The sequence below is a fragment of the Epinephelus lanceolatus genome, chromosome 3, assembly GCF_041903045.1.
Source record: "Epinephelus lanceolatus isolate andai-2023 chromosome 3, ASM4190304v1, whole genome shotgun sequence".
Taxonomy (NCBI): Eukaryota; Metazoa; Chordata; class Actinopteri; order Perciformes; family Serranidae; genus Epinephelus; species Epinephelus lanceolatus.
The window spans coordinates 10875001-10896494 of NC_135736.1; the positions used below are offsets into that span (position 1 = coordinate 10875001).

Sequence of the window (21494 nt, forward strand, 5' to 3'; positions counted from 1 at the left end):
CTTGGATACAAAGTCTTAGATCAGTGGTTCCCAACCTTTTTAGCCTGTGGCCCTTACACAAAGCAATGTCTACAACCCCTCATCATATCTATCAATTCTGACTTGTGAATATTTCAGCCAAAGAGTGAATCATTTTTCAATGTTCTGATGAAATATCAAGTAGTTCGCCTGCAAAAAAGATTAGAGGAAAGTCTGAGAAAATAAGCATATATTTGCCAAGAGGAAGAAACATTTTTCTTCCTCTGTTAAACATCTTGCGCACCTCAGACTTATCTTACAACCACATGTGGTGTCCCCCCAGGTTGGGAACCACTGTCCTACGTCATAGTTTGAATGAAGAAGGAAATTGGCAGTTTAAGACCAACATGAGAAGTGAAAGGATAGATCTGCAGGTATGAGTCATGAGGTGGAGTTTCTTGGGTATTGTGTCACGGCAGATTTGCAATAGGCTGCATCAGGATGGACCAGCTTTAAGTCTTCATGTCCAGAGGCAACAAGAGTCTCTGGAATTACTCTGGAATAAACCCTGCGGTGACGGCTGTGGTAATTGATTGGATGTTATGAGGATATGCTGCGACAGCTCAAAAACAATCGAGCAGAGTTGGGAGCTGGGAATTGTACACCAAAGGGATTTGTATTGGGAAAATGTGTGCTGTGTAACAACTTCAGAACATAGGCTAGTTGCTGCTGGGTCATCCCTATGTTCCCAGATTCCTATGTTCTCAAGGGCCTAGTCTAGCCTAGTATTGAGTTTTGAGCAGGTGTCTCTTGATATAAGGCAACATTATCAGAAATTGGTAAGGGCTAACTTCACAGTTATAACGGCACAAAAAAGGGAGATTGATATTTCAAATGCAGTTTAAATGGTAGAAATAGCTCTTAGCCACTGGGAGATATATGTCAAGAAAAATGCCTTGCCCACAAATTTGGGGGCATAGGTTTTAAAGAGTATAACATCAGTAAGCTTTAGGTGGGTGATTTAAACATATTGACCCAAGGAAACATCCATTGAACATTTGATAATGGGCAAAAACATTGCTGACACCATATATCCCTTTGAAAGGTCTTAATGTGTCATAGAGGATATCCAGCAGGAGAACATGGGACCCTGAGAGCATTGATTCACTCCTGTTATTGCTTGTGGCCTCTGCGGGACTAATAGTGTAGGCTGCAGCTCATGAATATATAAAGAGAGCTGGATAGAGAGTTGGAGGTGGGACCCAGTTCATTCCTATTTAAGTTGCTCAGTGGCACATGAAACCACAACCACTCAACTGTCACGTATAGAATTACCCGAATGATCAGCACTGCGTCCATATCACTCGACTACTTCCAGCTTTTCATATGTTATTGGACCAAATGGATCAAAGTGTGATAGTAAAGTCATTTAGCATGAGTTGCAACATTAACTAAAGTGTATCCACTAATATACATGCTTCTCTTTCACAACGTAAGTCTGTTGGAAAGAATTCTTTTTGGGACCCATGGCATTTCGTGATGGACTTGGAAGTAGTGATCCCACTGTTTGGCCATGACAAAAATTGTCTACAAAGCCTGGTGTACTTCCTTGGGGCCTGGTACGACCACAATAGTGGCTTTGTGAAGTAGTTCTTTGAGATAAATGCTATCATCAGCATGCTAACATACTTGCAATGACAATGCTAACATCCTGATGCTAAGCAGGTAAAATTTTTGCTGTTCACCATCTTAGTGTATCATTTTAGCATGCTAAAATTCATTGATTAGTGCTAAACACACAACGTACAGCTGAGGCTGATGGGAATCTTGTTCGATTTGCAGGTAATTAGTTATAGACCAAAGTAATGGACCAACTGAAATTTAGACCAGATGGTGGCGCTAGATGAAAGTGGAGGATGGCCAAAGTTATCAGGATAAATTCTCAGCAAAAATGAATATCTGTACAAAATCTCATAGCAATTCATTAGGTAGCTGTGCATATTTAAGTCTGGAGCAAAATGGTCGACGATCTGACAGACTTACATAACCATTCCACCAGTATGGTGAAAAATGTATGGAAAAATGTAACAGAAGCTTCTTTATAAGTGATGTGTGAAAACTCTGATTTTCACTTTACAGCCTGCTGAAATGTTAAAGTGGATAAGTAATTCCTTTAAGGTTTGGTATAAACTCTGCAGGCAAAACACAAAAAACACCACAGCCAAAGTGAGAAATGAGATTATTGTCAGCATTTGTTCCTGAAAGATTTCACAATTTTAAATCAGGTCTTTTCAGGAGCAGGTACTTCTCTGTTGTCTTTCCAATGGACACCCACCGTACAATAAATGTTAGATTTTACTTTCTGCAGAGGCCCACATGTTGTGACGGGAATAGAAAACTCCAGTGACTCAGATCTGGTGTACGAGGAGAACCAGCACTGCTAAGCACCCACTCACCATTCACTGTGAGGATATGACAAACCATCAGGGGTCAGATATAATGGTTTCAATTTTGACTTCTATTCAGAGTTACTGCCAGGAAAAAATACATCCCCCTGTCCATTCCTGCACCCCATGACAATAATGCAGCGCTTACAATGATTTTCATCTCAGCAACAACATAATAAAAACAGAGACTTACACTAATGGCTCCATCAGCACCCAGCCAGTGTTGCACAAAGTTATGTAACACAGAGAACTTGGGAGAAGTGTATTCACTCTGAAAGAGATATTTGATTCAGTAGGTCTGATCCAAAGATGCTAGACTTTAGCAAAACCTAGCCCCAGTTTGGGTCTCTCGTTCTTTACAGCATCATTACATTCAAGACACAAAGCTAAGCATCCAATTTTCTAAAAAAAAAAAATATTGGGCAGTCCATTAAACAACATTTATTGCTGTCCTGAAAGTATTACCAGAATTCCCCAAACATTATTTTGACAAAATTGGAGTGAACCCCCCATAATAAATCCATAATAAAAGTAATCATTATTTGAAACACTATATAAAGTAATTAAACCTGGCTCCAAATGCTGCTTACACATAGAACCTGTTTACCCTTGATATTAAAGAAATACTTCACCCACAAAATGACCATTTTTATATCAATCGGTAGTGCCATGTTACCTTACATTCATGAAGAAAACGTATATTTTTCCCACGCCTCCATAGAAAATGGCGAACATATTGATTTATTGATTAATTGGGGACCACGTTTAACAACAGCAAAACTATATCAAACCATCCGTTCACAAACTCTATCACAAACTCATGCAGTATAATCCAAGTCTCATTTATCCAGTTGTATATTCAGTACTTCTCAAACACATGCATTTTCACTAAAAACCCTTAGTACTGGAGTCTGGCTTTAAAGAGAGCATAGAAAAGTTTCATTTTCAGTTCAATTTTAAATAGTGTTTTGGTTTTACCTGAGGGGAGGGGAGGATGGAAGAATTGTCGATCGATATGGTGAAACTGTGGGCTTTGGCTAGAGTGGATTTAGTGCAGATTAGTAACATTTCTGTTTTATCACTGTTTAATTTGAGGAAATTGCATGTGAACCAGGACTTTATTTCATGAAGGCAATCAGTAAGGAATGAGGGAGGGAGGGTGGAATCAGGTTTGGAGGAGATGTAGAGCTGGGTATCATCCGCGTAGCAATGGAAATTAATGTGGTTTTTATGGAAAATGTGACCAAGGGGGAGTAAGTAGATGATGAATAGCAGGGCCCTAGGACAGAGCCCTTGGGCACACCTGTGGAGACTGGGAGGGGGTGCGAGGTAAATGATTAACAGGTTCAACAGATTTGGTGTTAGTTTTGTGGACTGTTAAATAACTGCTGCTGTGTTCAGTGCGTCAGTACACACTGACCAGGCATATGTTGAGCTGAACATTCGCTGCTGAGGGGAGAGGCTCCGGGGACAGTCATTCAGGGCTGCATCTGCTGGTGGCGGTTCATAAGCAACGATGTCTGTGGATAAGTGGTCCTTCAGTGTGGCCCAAGACTGGAAGAATGTGACCATATGTGGCCCAGACCTGAGCCACAACCATCGGATAGCCTTGAAGATGCATGAGGTGAGAGCTGTCCACTTTTGATCTGATCACCCAGAGCGCATGTTAATGTCAGGTGTAAACAGGGCCATAGATGCATCAGTATTAATAATCTAATAATGTCAATCAAAGGGGGACATCTTACTACATTTAGTACTTTTAATTTGATACTTTAAGTACATTTTGCTTTGGTTATACCTACAAACTTTTACTTAAGCAACATTTTGAATGCCAAACTTTTCCTTGTAATGGAGTTGTTATATAGTGTGGTATTACTTGAGTAAAGGAGCTGAATACTTCTTCCACCACTGCTGTTACCTAATCCAAAACAAAGGTGGTACCTGGAATATTCAGTTTGTGCAACATGAACCCTAATTTTATAAGTTATTGTCAGTTATATTGATAGCCACTGTATCATGTTTAGTTCCAATATTAGATATGTTCATGTTAATATGTTGCATGTGTTTTACAAAAAGAAAAAAGACACTATGTTCTGCCTGGGTTAGATAATACAACAGAAAGTTGAGGGAAAAGGTTCAGAAGAGTCTTTAAGAGATTCTGGAAATACCCTCAGAACAGCAGCAAGTGTTGTTAAATGACCCTCTGGGTTTTTCAAAGATTGTCTTGAGTCTCTAAAGGTTGTTCAATCCATTGATGATGCTCAACAAACATCTGCAGGAGAGGGGAGCCTTCAGTGTAGATTCATGCCAAACCACAGAGAAAATACATTCCTCTTCCTGTTTTACCTCAATCACAGTATCTGTACATGCTGTACTTTCTCCGCTGTGTGCAGTGAGCTGTGTGGACGGACAGGGTATTTGATTAATGCCTCTGTATTATTTTACTGGCCACAGATGACCTGAGTGGGAGATATAATTCCTAATCCTGATGCGTTTTCAGGTTACTGAGTGAATCTGTACTGTCAACAAATGGGGGAGTGGTCGTCAAAGAGCAAAGGAAGCAATTATGGTATCTATCTTCATCCCACCTTCAGCAGGATAAAGCAGCCATTGTAGTACTGGGATCAGGACTTCCTCAGTCCATGTAGTCTTCACTGAGAGACCACAGCCTGAGGGGAGATAAGAAAGAGAATGAGGCCTGCTAGGAAAAGAAAAAGACCTTATACATAAATGTTCTTTTACTGTTTTTACACACTGCTTCGTTGTTGAAATAAGGAGACCCATAACTGCTCGGGCTTTCTCTCATCTCAGACTGGTGATAAAAGGCTTTACTAGATATGCACTGTCTGCCAAGTAATCCCCTAATAGCATGGTATCATTTGACTGCAGCAATAATAATACCTATTTGACAGTATCTGTGTAAAATATGACAGTTTGTGGTTTGTGTTTCTGGTGGCCACCATTAATAATGTAAGTTAACTTCATTGCTCACTCCTATCCCTTTGTGTTCAACAGAGGCTGGTGTACAGATGAAAAACGAATGTCTTATAGTCACCTTATGAGTTTATAAATGCCAGAAAAAGATTCCTACATGTATTATATGAAATATTTCCAATAGAAGATCAGACCACTGCATGTGTCATTAAACCACCTGAAAACACCCAGGATTTGAAAGTCAACACACTCATATATATTCTGGTCTTTTTCCACTATAAGTGTCAGTCTACATATCTCTACAGTCACATTTTAAATCCCAGTGTGCCTTTAAAATATTGAATAATATATCACAGAATTTGACTATTTAGAGCTTATGTAAGGGCACAATAAATGGGCCTATTATACATGCATGTGTGGAATGAGAACAGAGAGGGGAGAGACAAGTTTTAACATTTTATGACACAGCACATTTACTACATTTTTACTGAGTATGAAACCACTTTATGTGACTTGATATCTGTTTATTTGCAACCTAGTCTGTGCAGTTTATGTATGTTGTGTGTTTTGGATGTCTTATGAATCCTCGGGGAGTATCAGCTTCAACTGTAAAAATGGGTTTTGAAGAACAAACAACTAGACTGCACTCTGTGTGAGGTTTATCACAGGCTCTTCAGTAACTCAACATGGCTTTGGTTTAGAAAACGTCCACATTAGGATTAGTTACGATTTGTGCTCTGATGTTAAAACGCCAGTTTCATGTTTCAGCGAGTTTCGGATAGATTGAGCTTTTCCAAAACGATGACACGGGCCAGTCCAGACACCAGTAGAAAATGCCGTTATTTCCTATTTCTGCAAATCCCGGATGTGTTACATTTGTACATTTCATACTTGTCATATCAACATTTCTAAAGTGACATAGTATATGATGGATAGCGTGAAATCTTGTTGAGATGCCTGCTGAGCTGCAGACAATTGCAGACAGCTCTCCAAGACCAACAAATGACAAAACCAACTGCTTTTTAGCTTCTAAACATAGGTGTTTTTATCGACCTGTCACTGTGTTTCCAGCAAGGATAATGAAATGAAATGCAGTCGTTTTTTACTGAGACATCGCTGCATTTCTAGCAGGGATAATGCCCCAACAAAGGGGTATTGTAGGCTAACACATGATCCTTTCTTAACCAGAACCAAGGGTTTTTGGTGCCCAAATCTAACCACATGCTAAGCACAGCATTGCTGAATCATATAAAGACATAAAATTTAACTGTATCTGCTAAAATGTGTCATATCCGTGGTGTGCAGAAACACACAATGGCACAATTACTCTGGCCACTGGGTTGCGTAGGCCATTTCACTGAGGGTGAAGGACTGGGTGGCAGTGATGTAGACAACATTTAGTTTTTTTTGTGAATGAAAGATTTGAATGTCTCAGTGACAAAATTGTCCACATCTGGTTGCAGGATTCTGACTGTCATGATATCGAACAGTGAGAACCCTCTGTGGATCCCACCAGGTTCCCTGCACAGCTTCTTGTCCACTTAACACTGATTGTACATGTGTCGCTGTGGTGAGAGCAGAATCAGTGTAGTCACAGTGAATAATCTATCCAAGGCTTTACATTGATTTTAATTGCATCATTTGAAACCGCATCTACATGAGCCTATCGTTAATTTCACTTTTCACTTGCTTCAAAACGTGGCCATCAGAGTGTAACTGCTGTGGGAAAGATGAAGATGCACCTGGCATATGGGACACTGCTGTCTATTTCACTTTTTAATGTCCCATCTTTGAGAAGTCATTTTATGGGCTTAATGAACCCACAAGTGTTTGAAAGACATGCTTATGTGTCTAAATGTATATTTCGTATTCACAGGGAAAAGTTGTTGGGGCCAGTTTGTTACAAAGATAGGACAGCCAGGTGAGAAATTTCACTAAAATAAACCAGTTAGAAGCAGCCTGTGGGGAAGGTATTTAAAGAATAAAAAGAGGTGTTAAAAATCCATGTAACAATGAATGATTTAGAGGACTAGTCCTTTTTACGCACCGTTTGGAGTCAAAGGGGACAACCTGAAGCTGTTTGGACATTTCATTGAGGGGGAAAAAAAGTAGTCTAACTTTATGGGTGGGGCTTGGTAAGAGGAAAGAGAGGGAATGGAGAGGGAAAACAGAGTGATGTGTGTGCTGTGAATTCAAAGCTGGGTGGGTCTACACTGTTTCACATTCCCAAATAACTCCCGGGGCCGTGCGTTAAAGCACTTACAGGTAACGTTTATCCACGTTGTTTACAGTTTGTGAAGTTATGTTTTACAGACCATATGCTGTGAAATGCTTTAACGCATGATTTGTGACTTTTTTGGTTGTGTAGAGTCCAGAAAAGTTAACTTGAGATTTTCAGCAGCGCTTTGAAGAGTAGTGCGGATGTGACTGAGCGCAAAAAAGTTTTTAAAGGACACGCGGCTCCAAACTGTGTATATGAACGCAGAGTTAAACAGTCTGCAGTGTTTATATTTGGGTATATAAGTTAGAGGTGTGTTTATCATTGTTTTCCGTCGTCGTATTCTCGCGCTCTTTTCATATTTGTTGACTATAGTACAGGGCCTGTGTGTGTAACGGAGCGGCACCCATTTGGGAATGCCCTAACACCGTCTAAACAAATGCGCCTTTCTTGTCGACGGAAACAGACCAAAGCCGTGAAAATGAGTCGTTCAGCAAACGCAGACGTGTTTCTGGGCGCTGCAAATGGATGATAATTTATCTGAGCTGTCATATTATGGAAGATACGTGTTTAAGAAAACAATTTAAGATGTGAAACCATTAGTTATGTGTGACAGCAGATGTGTGTTATTCAAAACTGTGTCTGTCTGCGAGGCTTCTGGGGCGAGTTTGGGCTTGCATGCAACGGCTCTCTGTCACTATTGTTTTTTTCTGTCTGTTTGAGTAACAGTATTAATTTGGGACAGCTGTGTGAACTGATGCTTCCTCATGTAGACGACCAGCCTGTGTTACTGGAGTCCGTGCGTGGAAACAAAAATGATATGCATCCTTCCGCCTTTCCTCTTGTTATCAGTTTTCAGAAGGCCACGATGTTGATGCTGGCTGGAATCGTTGTTCTGCACATCACCACCATCATCCTGCTGCTGGTGACCACCATTGATAATGTAGGTGGATTATTATTCTTTATTGTTTTCCCATTTAACACACTGCCTGGTGCTCAGAGGAGGAACAAAAAACCAAAGGTTTTATATGAGCCAATAAATGCCCACCACAAGACTCTTAAAGCCCATACGTACAGGGGCGTAACACCAAATTCTGGACCCTGTGCATAAGCAGTCTCTGTGGCCCCCACCCCCCTCTTGAGCCATGTCTCTTTTGTGCTCACCTTTTTAATGTATTTATTTATTCATTTTTACAAATAATTGATCATTTAATACCACATGTAGGTACCCTAAAAAAATCAGTGATATGTGCTGAAGTCAGCACAGTTAAAAATCTCACTTTGCTCAACAAGATACTTCTACTATGGATTAATGAGGTATGCTTAAGAGAACAGTATGTATTTATTATTGATACCAAGGTATTATTCTCAAGGTAGAAGACTACGTGAAAAAGACAGTACCGTGTTCATTTTCTAACCCCTATATTGAGAAAATTATAGCACTGGCTTTGGGCTAGTTTAAAAACTGAGCCTTCAAAAGACAGTAATGTAAATACCCAAGAGTCGAATGATAAAGCCTACATGTTTTTGCCGCCCACATTGTTGTAAATGTACAAACAGACATTCACAAGCTTTTATATAAGATTTAAAAAACAAACAGCCAACTTAATAAGACGTCACATAACAGGGTGTCTGCAGGTCCTTAAAGTCTTACAGTGTCTTAAATTCTTAAATATTTTGCCTTTAAGTCATTTAAAAGTCTTAAAAGTGAATTTCTGAGACCTTAATTGTCGCAAGCATGATCTAATTCCATGTATACGTCTATTTGTCTAAATGAGTCAAGCTCTTCTATGTGAAATTCCACGTTTTTGATGTTACGAACCTTTAAACCTACCACTGAACCCATTTTTACTTCTGCTTGCACTTACCTTTAGACAGAATTTAGATTAGCCTAACTGTCCATAATAACCACATTCATCCATAACACCTTCCTCTGCATAGAACCACAATCTTTATATAAACTATTTACCTTTATATTTACCTCCACTGGTGGAGTAAGAGGATATTTCAATCAAAAGATCTGTGTCAACTATCATGAAACTGTTCTTTAAAAAGCATTAAACTTAAGTTTCTGATACCTGTAGACAGCCTGTATAATGGGACACTTAATAGTACAAATTTAAACATTTGCTAACTTGTAGTAAATATTTAATTACTTGTGATGTAACTATTGTATGTGTCTGGGCATTCTTGATATCTGTGTTTATTCTCATCGTCCTGTGTGTCTTCAGGCCTGGTGGGTCACTAATACAGTGTCAACTGACCTGTGGGGCAGGTGGGAGTTGATGGGCTCAGCCTGGCATTACACCAACCTGAAAGAAGGTTACCCAGACGGTAAAGTCTGTATACGTTAATTTTATCTAAGATGCAGAAACAGAAAGAAGCTGGTTAGGTGGATTGTAACTGATCAGAAAATGTCAGTATATGTCTACAGTATGTTCATAAATTATCAGTAATTATTTTCTGAATGTTAGTGGTATAACTAGAGCAGTTAGAATGCAGATATAATTGTGTTTCAAGGTGAACACTGCCTTGTATTTGTGTTGTTGAGGATCCTTCACTGACTGTGTGTCTGCTTTGTCGTCCTGCTGCTGCAGAATATCTCCAGGCGGTGCAGGCCACCTCAGTGCTGGCCTGTATTTTTACCATTCTGGCCTTGTTTGTGTTTGTGGCTCAGCTGTTCACCCTGCCCAAGGGCCAGAGGTTCACCTTCACCGGCGTTTTACAGCTAATCGCCTGTAAGTAACCCAAAGTCAAAAGTCTGACCTGCAGCTGCTGAAATATTGATTTACTTTCTTGCTTCCTGTAGCTGAGATTCTTACTGCTCTATAGAGGATGTGTGCTGAGTAACTCTAAAAGTGTTTTTTATACTTGAATTTCTTTGTAACTGTAGATAATTTTATTTGATAGGACTGAGCGTCAAACACTTAGCTTCAAACAGTACAACATATTAAAACGCATCCATTTCTCTCAGAGGAGGTGAGGAAGAGTGGAGCAAAAACAAAAAGTCAAGATGTATTATTATTATTATGAAAGCAACTGTGTGTTACAAGTAAATTAAAATTAAAAATGCTGCTTAAGTAAAAGTATGTGAGAAGAGCAGAGCCGCAGCATGTTCAGATAGTGCACAGTGATTTTCATTGCAGTCCAGGTTTGAGAGTCTGCAAGTTTAAACTACCATAAAAACTCCATCAGCTGAGTTGACCTGTTAATCTGCAGAGTCTCGGACCTCAGGGTCACATGATTGAAAGTCACTGCAGTGAAGTATAACTGTCGTCGTGTTTGGATTCATCTTCTCAAACTTCAGCCTTCCTGTCTCTAATGTCACCCTGAGATGGTATTTTCAGAACACTCAAATGTGGCTGAAACCAAATTATATATTTTGAGGTGAGAGACTGTTTGTATAACAGGGGCAGAGAAATGGGTGCTCAAAAATCTGTGAAGTTATTGTCTGGAAGGTTTTTTGCACATTAACTAATACAGACTGCAACTCACTATTATTTTAATCTAATGATCATATTCTTGATTAATTGATAAGTTGTTTTTCCAATAAAATGTCAGGAAATAGTGAAATGGTGTTTCCCAAAGCCTGAGGTGACATTCTCAAATGTCTGACTGTCCACAACCCAAAGATATTCAGTTTACTGTCATAGAGGAGTGAAGAAGCTACCAAATATTTACATTCAAGAATCTGGAATCAGACAATTTTGTCTTTCTCTCTTAAGAAATTACTCAAATCGATGGGTGGCTATTATCTTATTACCTCACAGCAAGGGTTCCTGGTTCGAACCCAGGGTGGGGAAGTCCTTCTCCCCATGTTAGCGTGGGTTTTCTCACACAGTCCAAATACATGCAGGTTAATTGGTGACTCTAAATTGGCCGTAGGTGTTCATGATGAGCGGCTACAGAAAATGAATGAATGAAAGGATTAATCAGTTATCAAAGTAGTTGGTAATGATTGAATGAATGAATGAATGAATGAATGAATGAAAGGATTAATCAATTATCAAAGTAGTTGGTAATGAATGAATGAAAGGATTAATCAGTTATCAAAGTAGCTGGTAATGAATGAATGAAAGGATTAATCAATTATCAAAGTAGTTGGTAATGAATGAATGAAAGGATTAATCAATTATCAAAGTAGCTGGTAATGAATGAAAGAAAGGATTAATCAATTATCAAAGTAACTGGTAATGAATGAAAGAAAGGATTACTCAATTATCAAAGTAGCTGGTGATTAATTGTTGTTGACAACTAATTGATTAATCATTGCAGCTCTAGCTGCAACTAACAATTTCATCATGGACAAAATGAATTTCTTCATTTTACTCATAAAAGAAAAAAACAGTACATGTTCTGATTTCATGAACTGAGACAGGGATTTTTTTTTAAATTTTTGCTTTCGATCTACTAATATATCATTTATTATTATTTACTAGAGTATTCAAAACCAAGCGGTAAAGTCATATTCATAACCCTGAATCATGTACAGTCCGTTATCTTATAATAAGAAATGATCTCATGCTGTGCCAGATTTTGGTAAAACCGAACGTGTTCATGTCGACAGAAGGTCTGTGAGCTACACTAATTTCTGTGTCACATGAATACAATTAACTAAAGAGAGCCAATTATGGATTATCTTTGGCACTGCTACTGGTACATAAAAAAACTTATAGAATTCATAAGTAATGGGATTTTAACATGTGTGTTTAACATGTGTTGTCATGATTATATGATTGGTGATTTATATGATTGGGAAATCAGCAAGGTGAAACTGTCATGATTCTCATTTCATTGTGATTGCAATGGAACTGTCTGCTACACTGTCCTTGTTCATGAGCCTTATCTCATAATAGAAAAAGTAATTACTTCTTAATTGCCTTGTCTGGGTGTATGTGACAATATTCCCCTTTCCTCTCCTTCAGGCCTGTGTATAATGATAGCAGCTTCCATCTACACGGCCGAGCTTCACACCAGTGACAAGGAGGGAGGGTACGGACACTCCTATGTCCTGGCCTGGATCTCTTTTGTCCTCACCTTCATCTTAGCGATCACCTACCTCGTCCTACGGAAGAAGAGCGAGTGAGAGGATAAAAGGAATGAGGGCAGGCCTGGGATCATATTGCCAGTTTGAATTTGGGAAATTAAAGAATAGGATTTGTTTCAAAAATTGGAGAAAAAAAAACAACTTAACATTGTTGATCTACGTCTGTAGCGGGGAAGATGGGGAGGGGGGAGTTAATGTTGAATTGCTTACAAGAGCCATTTGTTTATATTTTGATTATTATAAATTGAAATGAAACTCGTGCTTACAATACATGAAGGGCTGAACTTGACCATTCTGCTTCTTAGATGTCTATATGATTAGAAGAGAGAGGAGGGCAGGGCAATGTTTTATCCATGAGTAGGACAGTGTGGGCTACAACTTGATGGTTGTGGTTAGGAGGGCGCAACCTTTACAAGTGCTTATTTCATAGCAGTATAACCATGAAGTAGTTAATAAATCAATTGTTTTTTGATAGGTAGTTACATGTAGTTTGGGAGAACTGTCCATATCCATTAGTTCTGTACAGGGATAGTTTGACATTTTGAGAAATAGAGTTAGGTTCATGAGAGGACAGATGCCAGTCTTACATCTGTATGATAAGTATGAAGCTACTGCCAGCAGCTGGCAGCTAAAAACCAAAGGGCAAAAATGACAAGTTGCAGTTTCAGGCAACTATTGGCTGAGTGGTGATTTAAAGATGTAGTGCGCAGGATCTAGGGGTGAGGTTGCAACATTTCAACCAGCTGAAGCGAAAATGCGAATGGCTCCATCTAGAGTGAATGTTTGGTTTGTCTATTCTGGGCTACTGTAGAGACAACATGGCAGACTCATACCCCTTATCCACCAACATGGAACCAGTTCTGTTCAGGTTCCTGAACCTAATTTTGAAGCTCAGAGCTCTTCAGCCAAAAATAAACTGGCCTCAGAACCTGAGGAGTTGGTTCTCAGCTTGAACTGAAAAATAGTGAGTTTTCCTTGACCTGAAGTGCTAACCGTGATGACATCAGAGGGTGTGTCATATTCTACAGGTTGGAAAGAGGATTAAGAAGGCAACAATGGAAAAGTCGAGTAAGAAATCATCGGGAATAACAGAGCAAAAGCTTGCAGATAATCAATGTAATATGCAATTTTGCGACTCTTAACTTCCGTTGCGCATTGTGCAACGACCTCCATTGATGACATCCTTGATTACAATTCTGGTGGAAACGTGGGCTGGCTTGGTAGATAACACTGAGGCTTAAAGAATCCTGAACACATCCAGTTCAAGAACCAGAGTTAATTTGGTGGAACAGGGGTATCACTGGAAGTGGCCCTGCTCTATGTGTTAACATAAAGGGCTCATTCTAGGTTTAGGATAGACAATTCTTAGTTTGAGGTGATAATAAACTAATGACAACATAGTTCTGAAGATTATGATGCATTTATGCCAAAATATCCCCCTAAATCCTCGACACTGGACCTTTAAAGAAAAGGAGAGGTTTGTGAGCTGTAGAAGTGCTGGTTTATTGATAACAGCAAGGCTAGCTGTTTCCCAGTTTGCAGTCTTTGGTTCAAGCTAAGCTAACCAGCAGCTGAAGGTAGCTTCGTGTTTACCGTACAGGCATGAGAGTGGTATTAATCCTCCCCCTATCTGCAAGAAAGAGATTATTATTTCCAAAAATGTCAAACTATTTCTTTAAGATTATAACAAACTGAACGTGTGGGAGGAGGAAAGTGCAAGAAAAAGCCCTTTTGAGATTTACTCGTTAAAAATACTCTGTGAGATCAAAGAACTTCTCATCCTGTATAATCCCGCTGTGAGGCTGACAGTTACTACTGCAGGTTTCCAGAGTGGAGGAGTGAAAAAATACTGTATCTGTGAAGGTACGGCATGTTGGCAAAACTAAAACATTCCTGTTGCAGTACTTGAACAATCAGGAGAGACAAGCCTTAATATACAAGTAGTTTTAATCATGTATCCTCATTTTACAACTGAAGTATAGTGTATCCTTTTTTAATCTATGTACATTTTAACCTTTATATTTTTGTAACATTTTGTATTGAGTGTTGTTTTTTAGCCATGTTTGATTTTGTCTGTAGTTGGCTGCTATCATAAGAAAAGTACATGCAGTGTGTACAAGTGAACATATAGTGAACCAGGGATGGAGGACAATGGTGTTTCATTTCACCATAAATCAAAACTATGCAATAGAAGGTTTTCTTTGTAATTACATTGGAATTTAAGCCATATCATTTATTAATAAAACAAATTGTAACACAAAGCGTTCACGTTTCATCTATTAAACTGATGTTAATGCAACTAAAGTCAGTTACATGATAAATATGAATTGGTCCAGTTATGTAGCGTTCACTGAAGAGCACACATGATTTAAGTTAGCATCCTGACAAAAAAGGACAACACACAGAACTAGAAAATACTTCTTACTATTATTACTTTACTATTTTTAAATCGGTGTGACTTCACTTAATAAGGACAAAGTTTCATATTGCGAGCATTTCTCTGAGTCCAAGTTACAACATTGAGACAGCACGTCTTGAGGCCTTACAACAGACCCAGTCAGAAACAGGAATGTTCCATTATATAAAGTATCGTTCCCAGAGGAAGTGAGTAAAAACTTGACTGAACTAAATGCCTTGGCCAGACGGCGTGATGCGCTCCTGAACCACCAGGTGGAGAAGATGATTCTGCTCTGCAGTCAGAAACGGCCTGAGGGGAGAAAAACACAAACACATAATCAATATGGAAAATTAAGACTGAGAAGCAATAAAAATGCTGCTCAATCCCCATCACATGACGGAAATGAAGACTTTTGAATGCTCACCATAGCTCAGTCTGAAGAGACTTGAGGGACTCTGTGTCTTTCTCCTGACACGCCATCTGCAAAACAGATTTGCTGTTATACGCGGCACAAATAAAACCATAACTGCAGATTCAGATGACCTTGACATTCACAGAGTTTTGTCAATGTTTATGCTCATTTATTACTCTTGCGGAGAGAGTCTGTTCATGCACAACAAGTTGCATTAAAGTATCTGTTATTGAAGTCATGAATAAACATCAATCAGGAACTGTGAATGTTGATTGCCCCGTATTAGAAGACACTGACACCACTGCAAATGTTTAATATAGGGGGAAAAAAACATTCCATTGTCACAGGAAGATGAACCCAAGCACATTTATCTCTACCATCATTTTTTTCCTGTATGAGGCAGGAAGGATACGGAAATCCTGTGAACTGTACAAGTATGTGGATGATTAAACTCACCACTACGGACTGCAGGAGCAGGAAAACATTCTCAGGCAGGAAGGTCACTGAAGGAGAGGACAAGAGCCGTGTTTACACCACTTCAAATAAAAGTCACTCAGAGGATTCATGATCTACATTCCCAATGAAAAGACAACGTATATATAATTCAGAGATAATAGGAAAATATTGAGATGCTTTTACCTTGGCTGTGAGGGTCAAAAGATTCCCATGCGTATCTCTCCAGAGTCTGAGCATGTTCTGGCAACAGCTTCTGTGGTGGGGGCTGGACAGGAAAACTGATGTTGAACCATTAAACCGCTGCTGCACCAATAAGTAATGTAGAGAGTGTGGGAATAGTAATCAATACTGTGATAGACTATGAGTACTCCTGGCATCAGTAAAGCAAGGTTTTCTGTCGCCCTGCTGATGTGGAGGTGGTTCCTTCTTTGAATGCTACAAATGTTACTTGTGTTTTCTGGCAGTTCACCCTTTGGCCAGTTGATGGCTGTTTGACACTCAAGTACTGGCAGGTGTTCAACTTGCTGTGTATCTGTGGTAAAAATACTTTGCACAGGGTACACAGTGTTCATACAACTACCTATAAAACTTTGTCCAAAAGTGAAGTGGAAAACACAGAACTTGTTTGATTCAAACTTTCTATAACACGATTCTGACTTATTGAATCTGTATTTTTCCACTTCAGTTACAGATATTGATTTAGATGTTTTTTTTGCATTGTCTTGGGTTATATAACCCTGATTCCAGAAAAGTTGAGAAGCTGCGAAAAACGTCAACAAAAGGAGAATGCTAATCATTTTCAACCTTTTTGATTGCATACAGTACAAAGACAAGATATATTATGTTCGAACTGATCAACTTTGTCTCTTGTAAATATACACTCATTCTGAGTTTGATACCAGTAACATGTTTCAAAAGAGTTGGGGCAGGGCAAACAAAAGACTGGGAAAGTTGTGAAATTTTCCGAAAACACCCGGGACATTTCAGAGGTAAACACGTTAATGGGTAACATTGGCGATTGTATCATGATTGGATATGAAAGAGGCATTCAGAAAGGCTCAGTTGTTTACAAGCAGGGACGGCGATATGTTCATGACTTTCTAAAGAACTGCGTGAGCAAACAGTCCAACAGTTTAAGAATGTGCCTCAATGCAATTGCGAAAAAAAAAAAAAAAGATTTTACCATCTATAATCCATAATATCATCAAAAGTTTCAGAGAATCTGGAGAAATCTCTGCACGTCAGAGGCAAGGCTGAATGAATGCTGAAAAGTACATTCAAGTTTTGAAGCAACAAATAGTGCCACACAGACGATGTCTTTGGACGTTTCTGCTGATTCCAGCGACACAATGCCAAGCTACATTCTGCACGTGTTTAACAGTGTCTCTTCATGGTAAAACAGTGCAGGTACTAGACTGGCCTGCCTGCAATTCGGACCTGTCTCCCATTGAACATGCGTGGTGCATTGTGAAGCGCAAAATACGACAACCGAAACTGGACTGAATGGGAAAGAATTTCACTTTAAAAATGTCAACAATTAGTGTTCTCAGTTACCAAACGTTACTGAGTGTTGAAAGAAAAGATGATGTAACACAGAGCTAAACATGCCGCTCTCCCAGCTTTTTGGGAACATGTGCAGGCATCAAATTCAGAATGAGTGTTTATTTACAAAAAACAAAGTTGGTCAGTTCGAACATTAAATATCTCGTCTTTGTCCTGTATTCAATTGAATATATGTTGACATGGATTGAAAATAATTGCATTCTTTTCATATTTACATCTTGCACAGCATCCCAGCTCTTCTGGACGTGGGGCTGTATATAAAATCAACGTGCTTACCTCAAGCAGCATCAGCAGTAGTACTCTGGAGATCTCACATTTTGCCACAATGTCCAGAAATGCACCTTTTTTCCCCCAGAAAAATGAAGATACAGAAAAGAAATGAAGATAAAATTCGATCCTGGTTTCTTTTTCTTCTGTTCTCAGCATTAAAATGTTTTTATGGCTACATTTTGTTTTTGTTTTTTTTTTTTGGACATATTGTAATCAGCCTCAATTTAGAAAATTGTGTGACTGTGGACTGATTCATACATAACATTATTTCAAACAGGTAGTGTCTGTAGGCCTCACCAACAGGGGTGCTGATGCCTGGAAGCTGCAGTCCTCTCTCGTGACACATCAGCTGCATCTCTGTGAACACTGACAGAGCACCATCATAGTCACCTGCAAAGACAAAAGAGACATGCAAGCTTCAAATCATTTACGGATATAAAACAAACATTATCTACATATTGGGTGCAAATGGACAGACTGAACTCACGGGTGAGAATTTTACACGTGGCCATCTCTCCCATTGACAGCAGAGCTTCAATTGGCGTCTGTGTCTGCAACTCTGCAGCCCTCTGGTAATGAACGATAGCCTCTCCTGGTCTGTTCATCTCCTATCGAAACCAGAGGAGGAGCTGAGATTAACATGTCATTTGGATAACAGTATATCAAGTTAAAATCAAAGCAAAGATCAAGATAATTTATCTGTTAGGACAGCCTGAAGCTCTGATCCAAAGTTTTACCTTGAGCGCGTTGCCAAGTTCTAGACACAGGCTGGCTGCCATCACAGGCTGGTTCATCTCAATGTGCACCTGCAAGCCATTTGTACATCAGCATTATCTGATGGTCTCAATAGAAATGTGGAAACAATACAGAAATCTACTCCAAATTCTATTCTGCAAAACCTTAATCTGCAAAAATATTGCATGACTTAATTCACATGAAATGCACTACTAGTTTAAATTCCCAGATAATATTAGAGCTGTTAATTCAAGCACTAAAAAACAGAAATCCTAATGTACCTTGATGGCAAAACTGTAACAGTTGAGTGCAGCCTGAAGGTGCTCATCAAAGCCCGGGGCCTGCAGCGCCCTATTCTCCTTCTCAGATGATAGAAAGAGGCGGGCGGCGTCAGTTAATGCCAGAGCCTCTCCAGGTGCGTTAAAAAGAGTCTGCTCGCACCTGCAGTCAAGACATTCAGACTGTGTAACTAAGACAGATGCACCATTGAACACATCAACAGTTAAAATGTCATTACTTTGAATGATACCAGCTCCCACTGGGGCAACCACCATCATCTCTGATGACCTGTGGTGGTTTATTGTATGAGACATGGATAACTAAAGAGGAGTCATCACTCACTGGACTGTACATTTATGAGACCATCTGACCAAGTGATTTATAAATCACTGAAAATATAGCAGCAACAAACAAAACAGACCATAAAGAACAAACATGGTATGATGTGCCTGATGTGGGTGGAGAACTGACAAATGACTTAATTAATGCACAGGTAATGTAGTGCATTTTTGATGACTTTGTTCAAGCCCTAAAGTGTGATGAACACGGTTTAAAAAAAAGCCATTACTTGAGAAAGTACAGTACCTGAACATTACACCCATATGTGACTGCTGAACATCTCATTCCAAAGACAAGGGCATTAATACATTTCTACTGCCTCCCATCCTCTGGGAATGCAATACACAAAACTGCGCCTTTTCAGAGACAAGAACATTAATGAGGTTGGTCAGTGATGTTGCGTGATAAGGTCTGGTTCACAGTTGGAATGTCTCAGAGATGTTGGATGGGGTTGATGTCAGCGCTTTGTGCAAGACAGTAAAGCTTTTCCTTTAAAGCTTGGGAAAACCATTTCTTTACGGACCTTGCTTGAGGGCAAACATAGAAAAGGGTCTTTCCCACATTGCTGCCACAAAATTGGAATCAGGCTACTATGTAAAGCTTATTGTATGTTGTAGCATAAACATTTCCCTTAGTTGCAGCTAAGGGGTCGAGCCCAAACACTGAAAAAGCTGCACAAAAGTTTGTGGATAAAGGTGGCCATGGAGTATATATTGTATTGTGTTAGACACTGGGATGGTTCAGGTTACTAGGGTGCAAAAGGTATAAATCCAGTGGTGGAATGTAACTAAGTACATTTGCTCAAGTACTGTACACAAGTACAAAATCAAAGTACTTGTACTTTACTAAAGGTTTTACATTTTTTGTAACCTTATATGTCCACTGTACTACATCTCACAGGTAAACATTGTGCTTTTCACTCCACTACATTTGTCCGACAGCTTTAGCTACTTTTCAGATTACAAATTTTCATCCCCTAACTGTCAAGTGAAAAACACATATCTCCTGGTGAGATAAACTGAGGGAAGAATGTGTGCAGAAAATTCTCCTACTCCTTAAGCTAAATAAACTTTTTAAAAACCCTTTTGGATCAACTGGAAAATGTATCATCACAAAGCTGTTCTTCTGGGCTCATTAAAAGTTTTTTAGAGATAAGTAGTTCTCACAAGACAGCCATGCTACAAACATGATGCTCTTATGGAATATGATGCATAGCTGTGGATTAAACTACCCCACAGTATATAAAGGAGTTAAAATTAGCAAACCTAAACATCTACAGCAGTAAAATGCAAAACATATTTTAAGGCAGCACTAATATTAATCCAAAAACTTCATGTATAATTGTTATAACACTGACAGAGAAGACTTTACTGCACAAGTACTTTTCCCTTACATAGAGTATATATTGCTGATAACACTTACATACTTAAGTAAGGTTTTAAAGAGTTAAAGACTTATAGTAGAGTATTTTAACAGTGTGGTTTTAGTATGTTTCCTTTCATCACTGTTTAAGAGTCCACTCACCTGGCCATGGCCAGGTTACAGAAGGCAGCATACTGGAGGCAGTCCTGCTGCTTCAGCTCTTTGGCTAACTGACCTAAAACAAGGAAATACATGTGAGTCAGACTTAAAAGAAACAGTTTGATGACATGTGTTCTCTATAACATGGAGGATACTGAGGACAAAGGCTGGAGGAGATGTTTAACAATGAGGGTAGCGTCAGGTTGAGCAGAGACAGACTGGTACTTACCAAACTGCTCACTCGCCTCTGCTACATTGGGCTTCCGTAGAAAACGTCTGCGACAAGGAAAGACAAGCCTTTCAGTTTTCTAAAACATCACAATTAACGCTAGCTAGTTGGCAAGCCACAGTGAACACACTTCAATTAACTGTTCAGATGCTAAACACAAGAATGGATGCATTAGTGTTAGCGACTGAAGCAAGCTAAATTACACGTTAGCTGTAACACATCACTAACTACTTTAATGAACCTGAACTATACAAATAAAATCTACCATTATGATATCTGCATTACTACATTACATGCACAAAAAGGTACGGTATGTTAATGATTGTCATGTGACAATGACAGTAATGTCAGTGACGGAAGCTAGCTATCTGTTAGCTTAGCCTAGCATAATAGCTCTAGCTGTATAACTTATCGGTACATTTTTGTCAAGTGACGTAACGCTAACCCTGACAATCAGTCCTGTTTCCATGTGAACCAATACACCGCATCGCCTTACTTTTTCAGTTTATTTGACACAGCGCGGTATCTCGCCAGAAAATCACCCTCTGCAGCCATGATCAGTGCTAATGAATACAACAAACCGAAGCAGGAAGTCCAGATGACAGGAGCGTTGCTATTGGCTCGTAGAATCCATAGCTCGCAATTTCATTGGTCAGGGTGGCGCTTAATAGGAGGAAATGCCCAAATG

General features: G+C 39.3%; 2 protein-coding genes across 3 annotated transcripts; one reads left to right on the forward strand and one right to left on the reverse strand.

The window, feature by feature from the left end:
* Positions 1–7482: 7482 nt before the first annotated feature.
* Positions 7483–14865, forward strand: emp1a (epithelial membrane protein 1a). Its single transcript, XM_033624072.2, has 5 exons — positions 7483–7604; positions 8410–8500; positions 9789–9891; positions 10155–10295; positions 12483–14865. The coding sequence occupies exons 2-5, from the start codon at positions 8426–8428 to the stop codon at positions 12641–12643; spliced, it is 480 nt and encodes a 159-aa protein (XP_033479963.1). The 5' UTR covers positions 7483–7604; positions 8410–8425; the 3' UTR covers positions 12644–14865.
* Positions 14537–21437, reverse strand: f8a (coagulation factor VIII associated). Of its 2 annotated transcripts, none has more exons than XR_004501547.2 (12): positions 21303–21437; positions 20807–20853; positions 20581–20653; positions 18720–18879; positions 18441–18509; positions 18191–18311; positions 18001–18093; positions 17710–17774; positions 16054–16173; positions 15871–15917; positions 15427–15482; positions 14537–15311 (listed from the first exon to the last, which is right to left on the reverse strand). XR_004501547.2 is itself a non-coding variant. In XM_033624067.2 (12 exons), the coding sequence occupies exons 1-12, from the start codon at positions 21359–21361 to the stop codon at positions 15230–15232; spliced, it is 954 nt and encodes a 317-aa protein (XP_033479958.1). In that variant the 5' UTR covers positions 21362–21436; the 3' UTR covers positions 14537–15229. The 2 variants fall into 2 exon arrangements, 1 of the variants encoding a protein (XP_033479958.1); XM_033624067.2 differs by having other exon boundaries at positions 16054–16135; positions 21303–21436.
* Between the last annotated feature and the right edge of the window lie 57 nt (positions 21438–21494).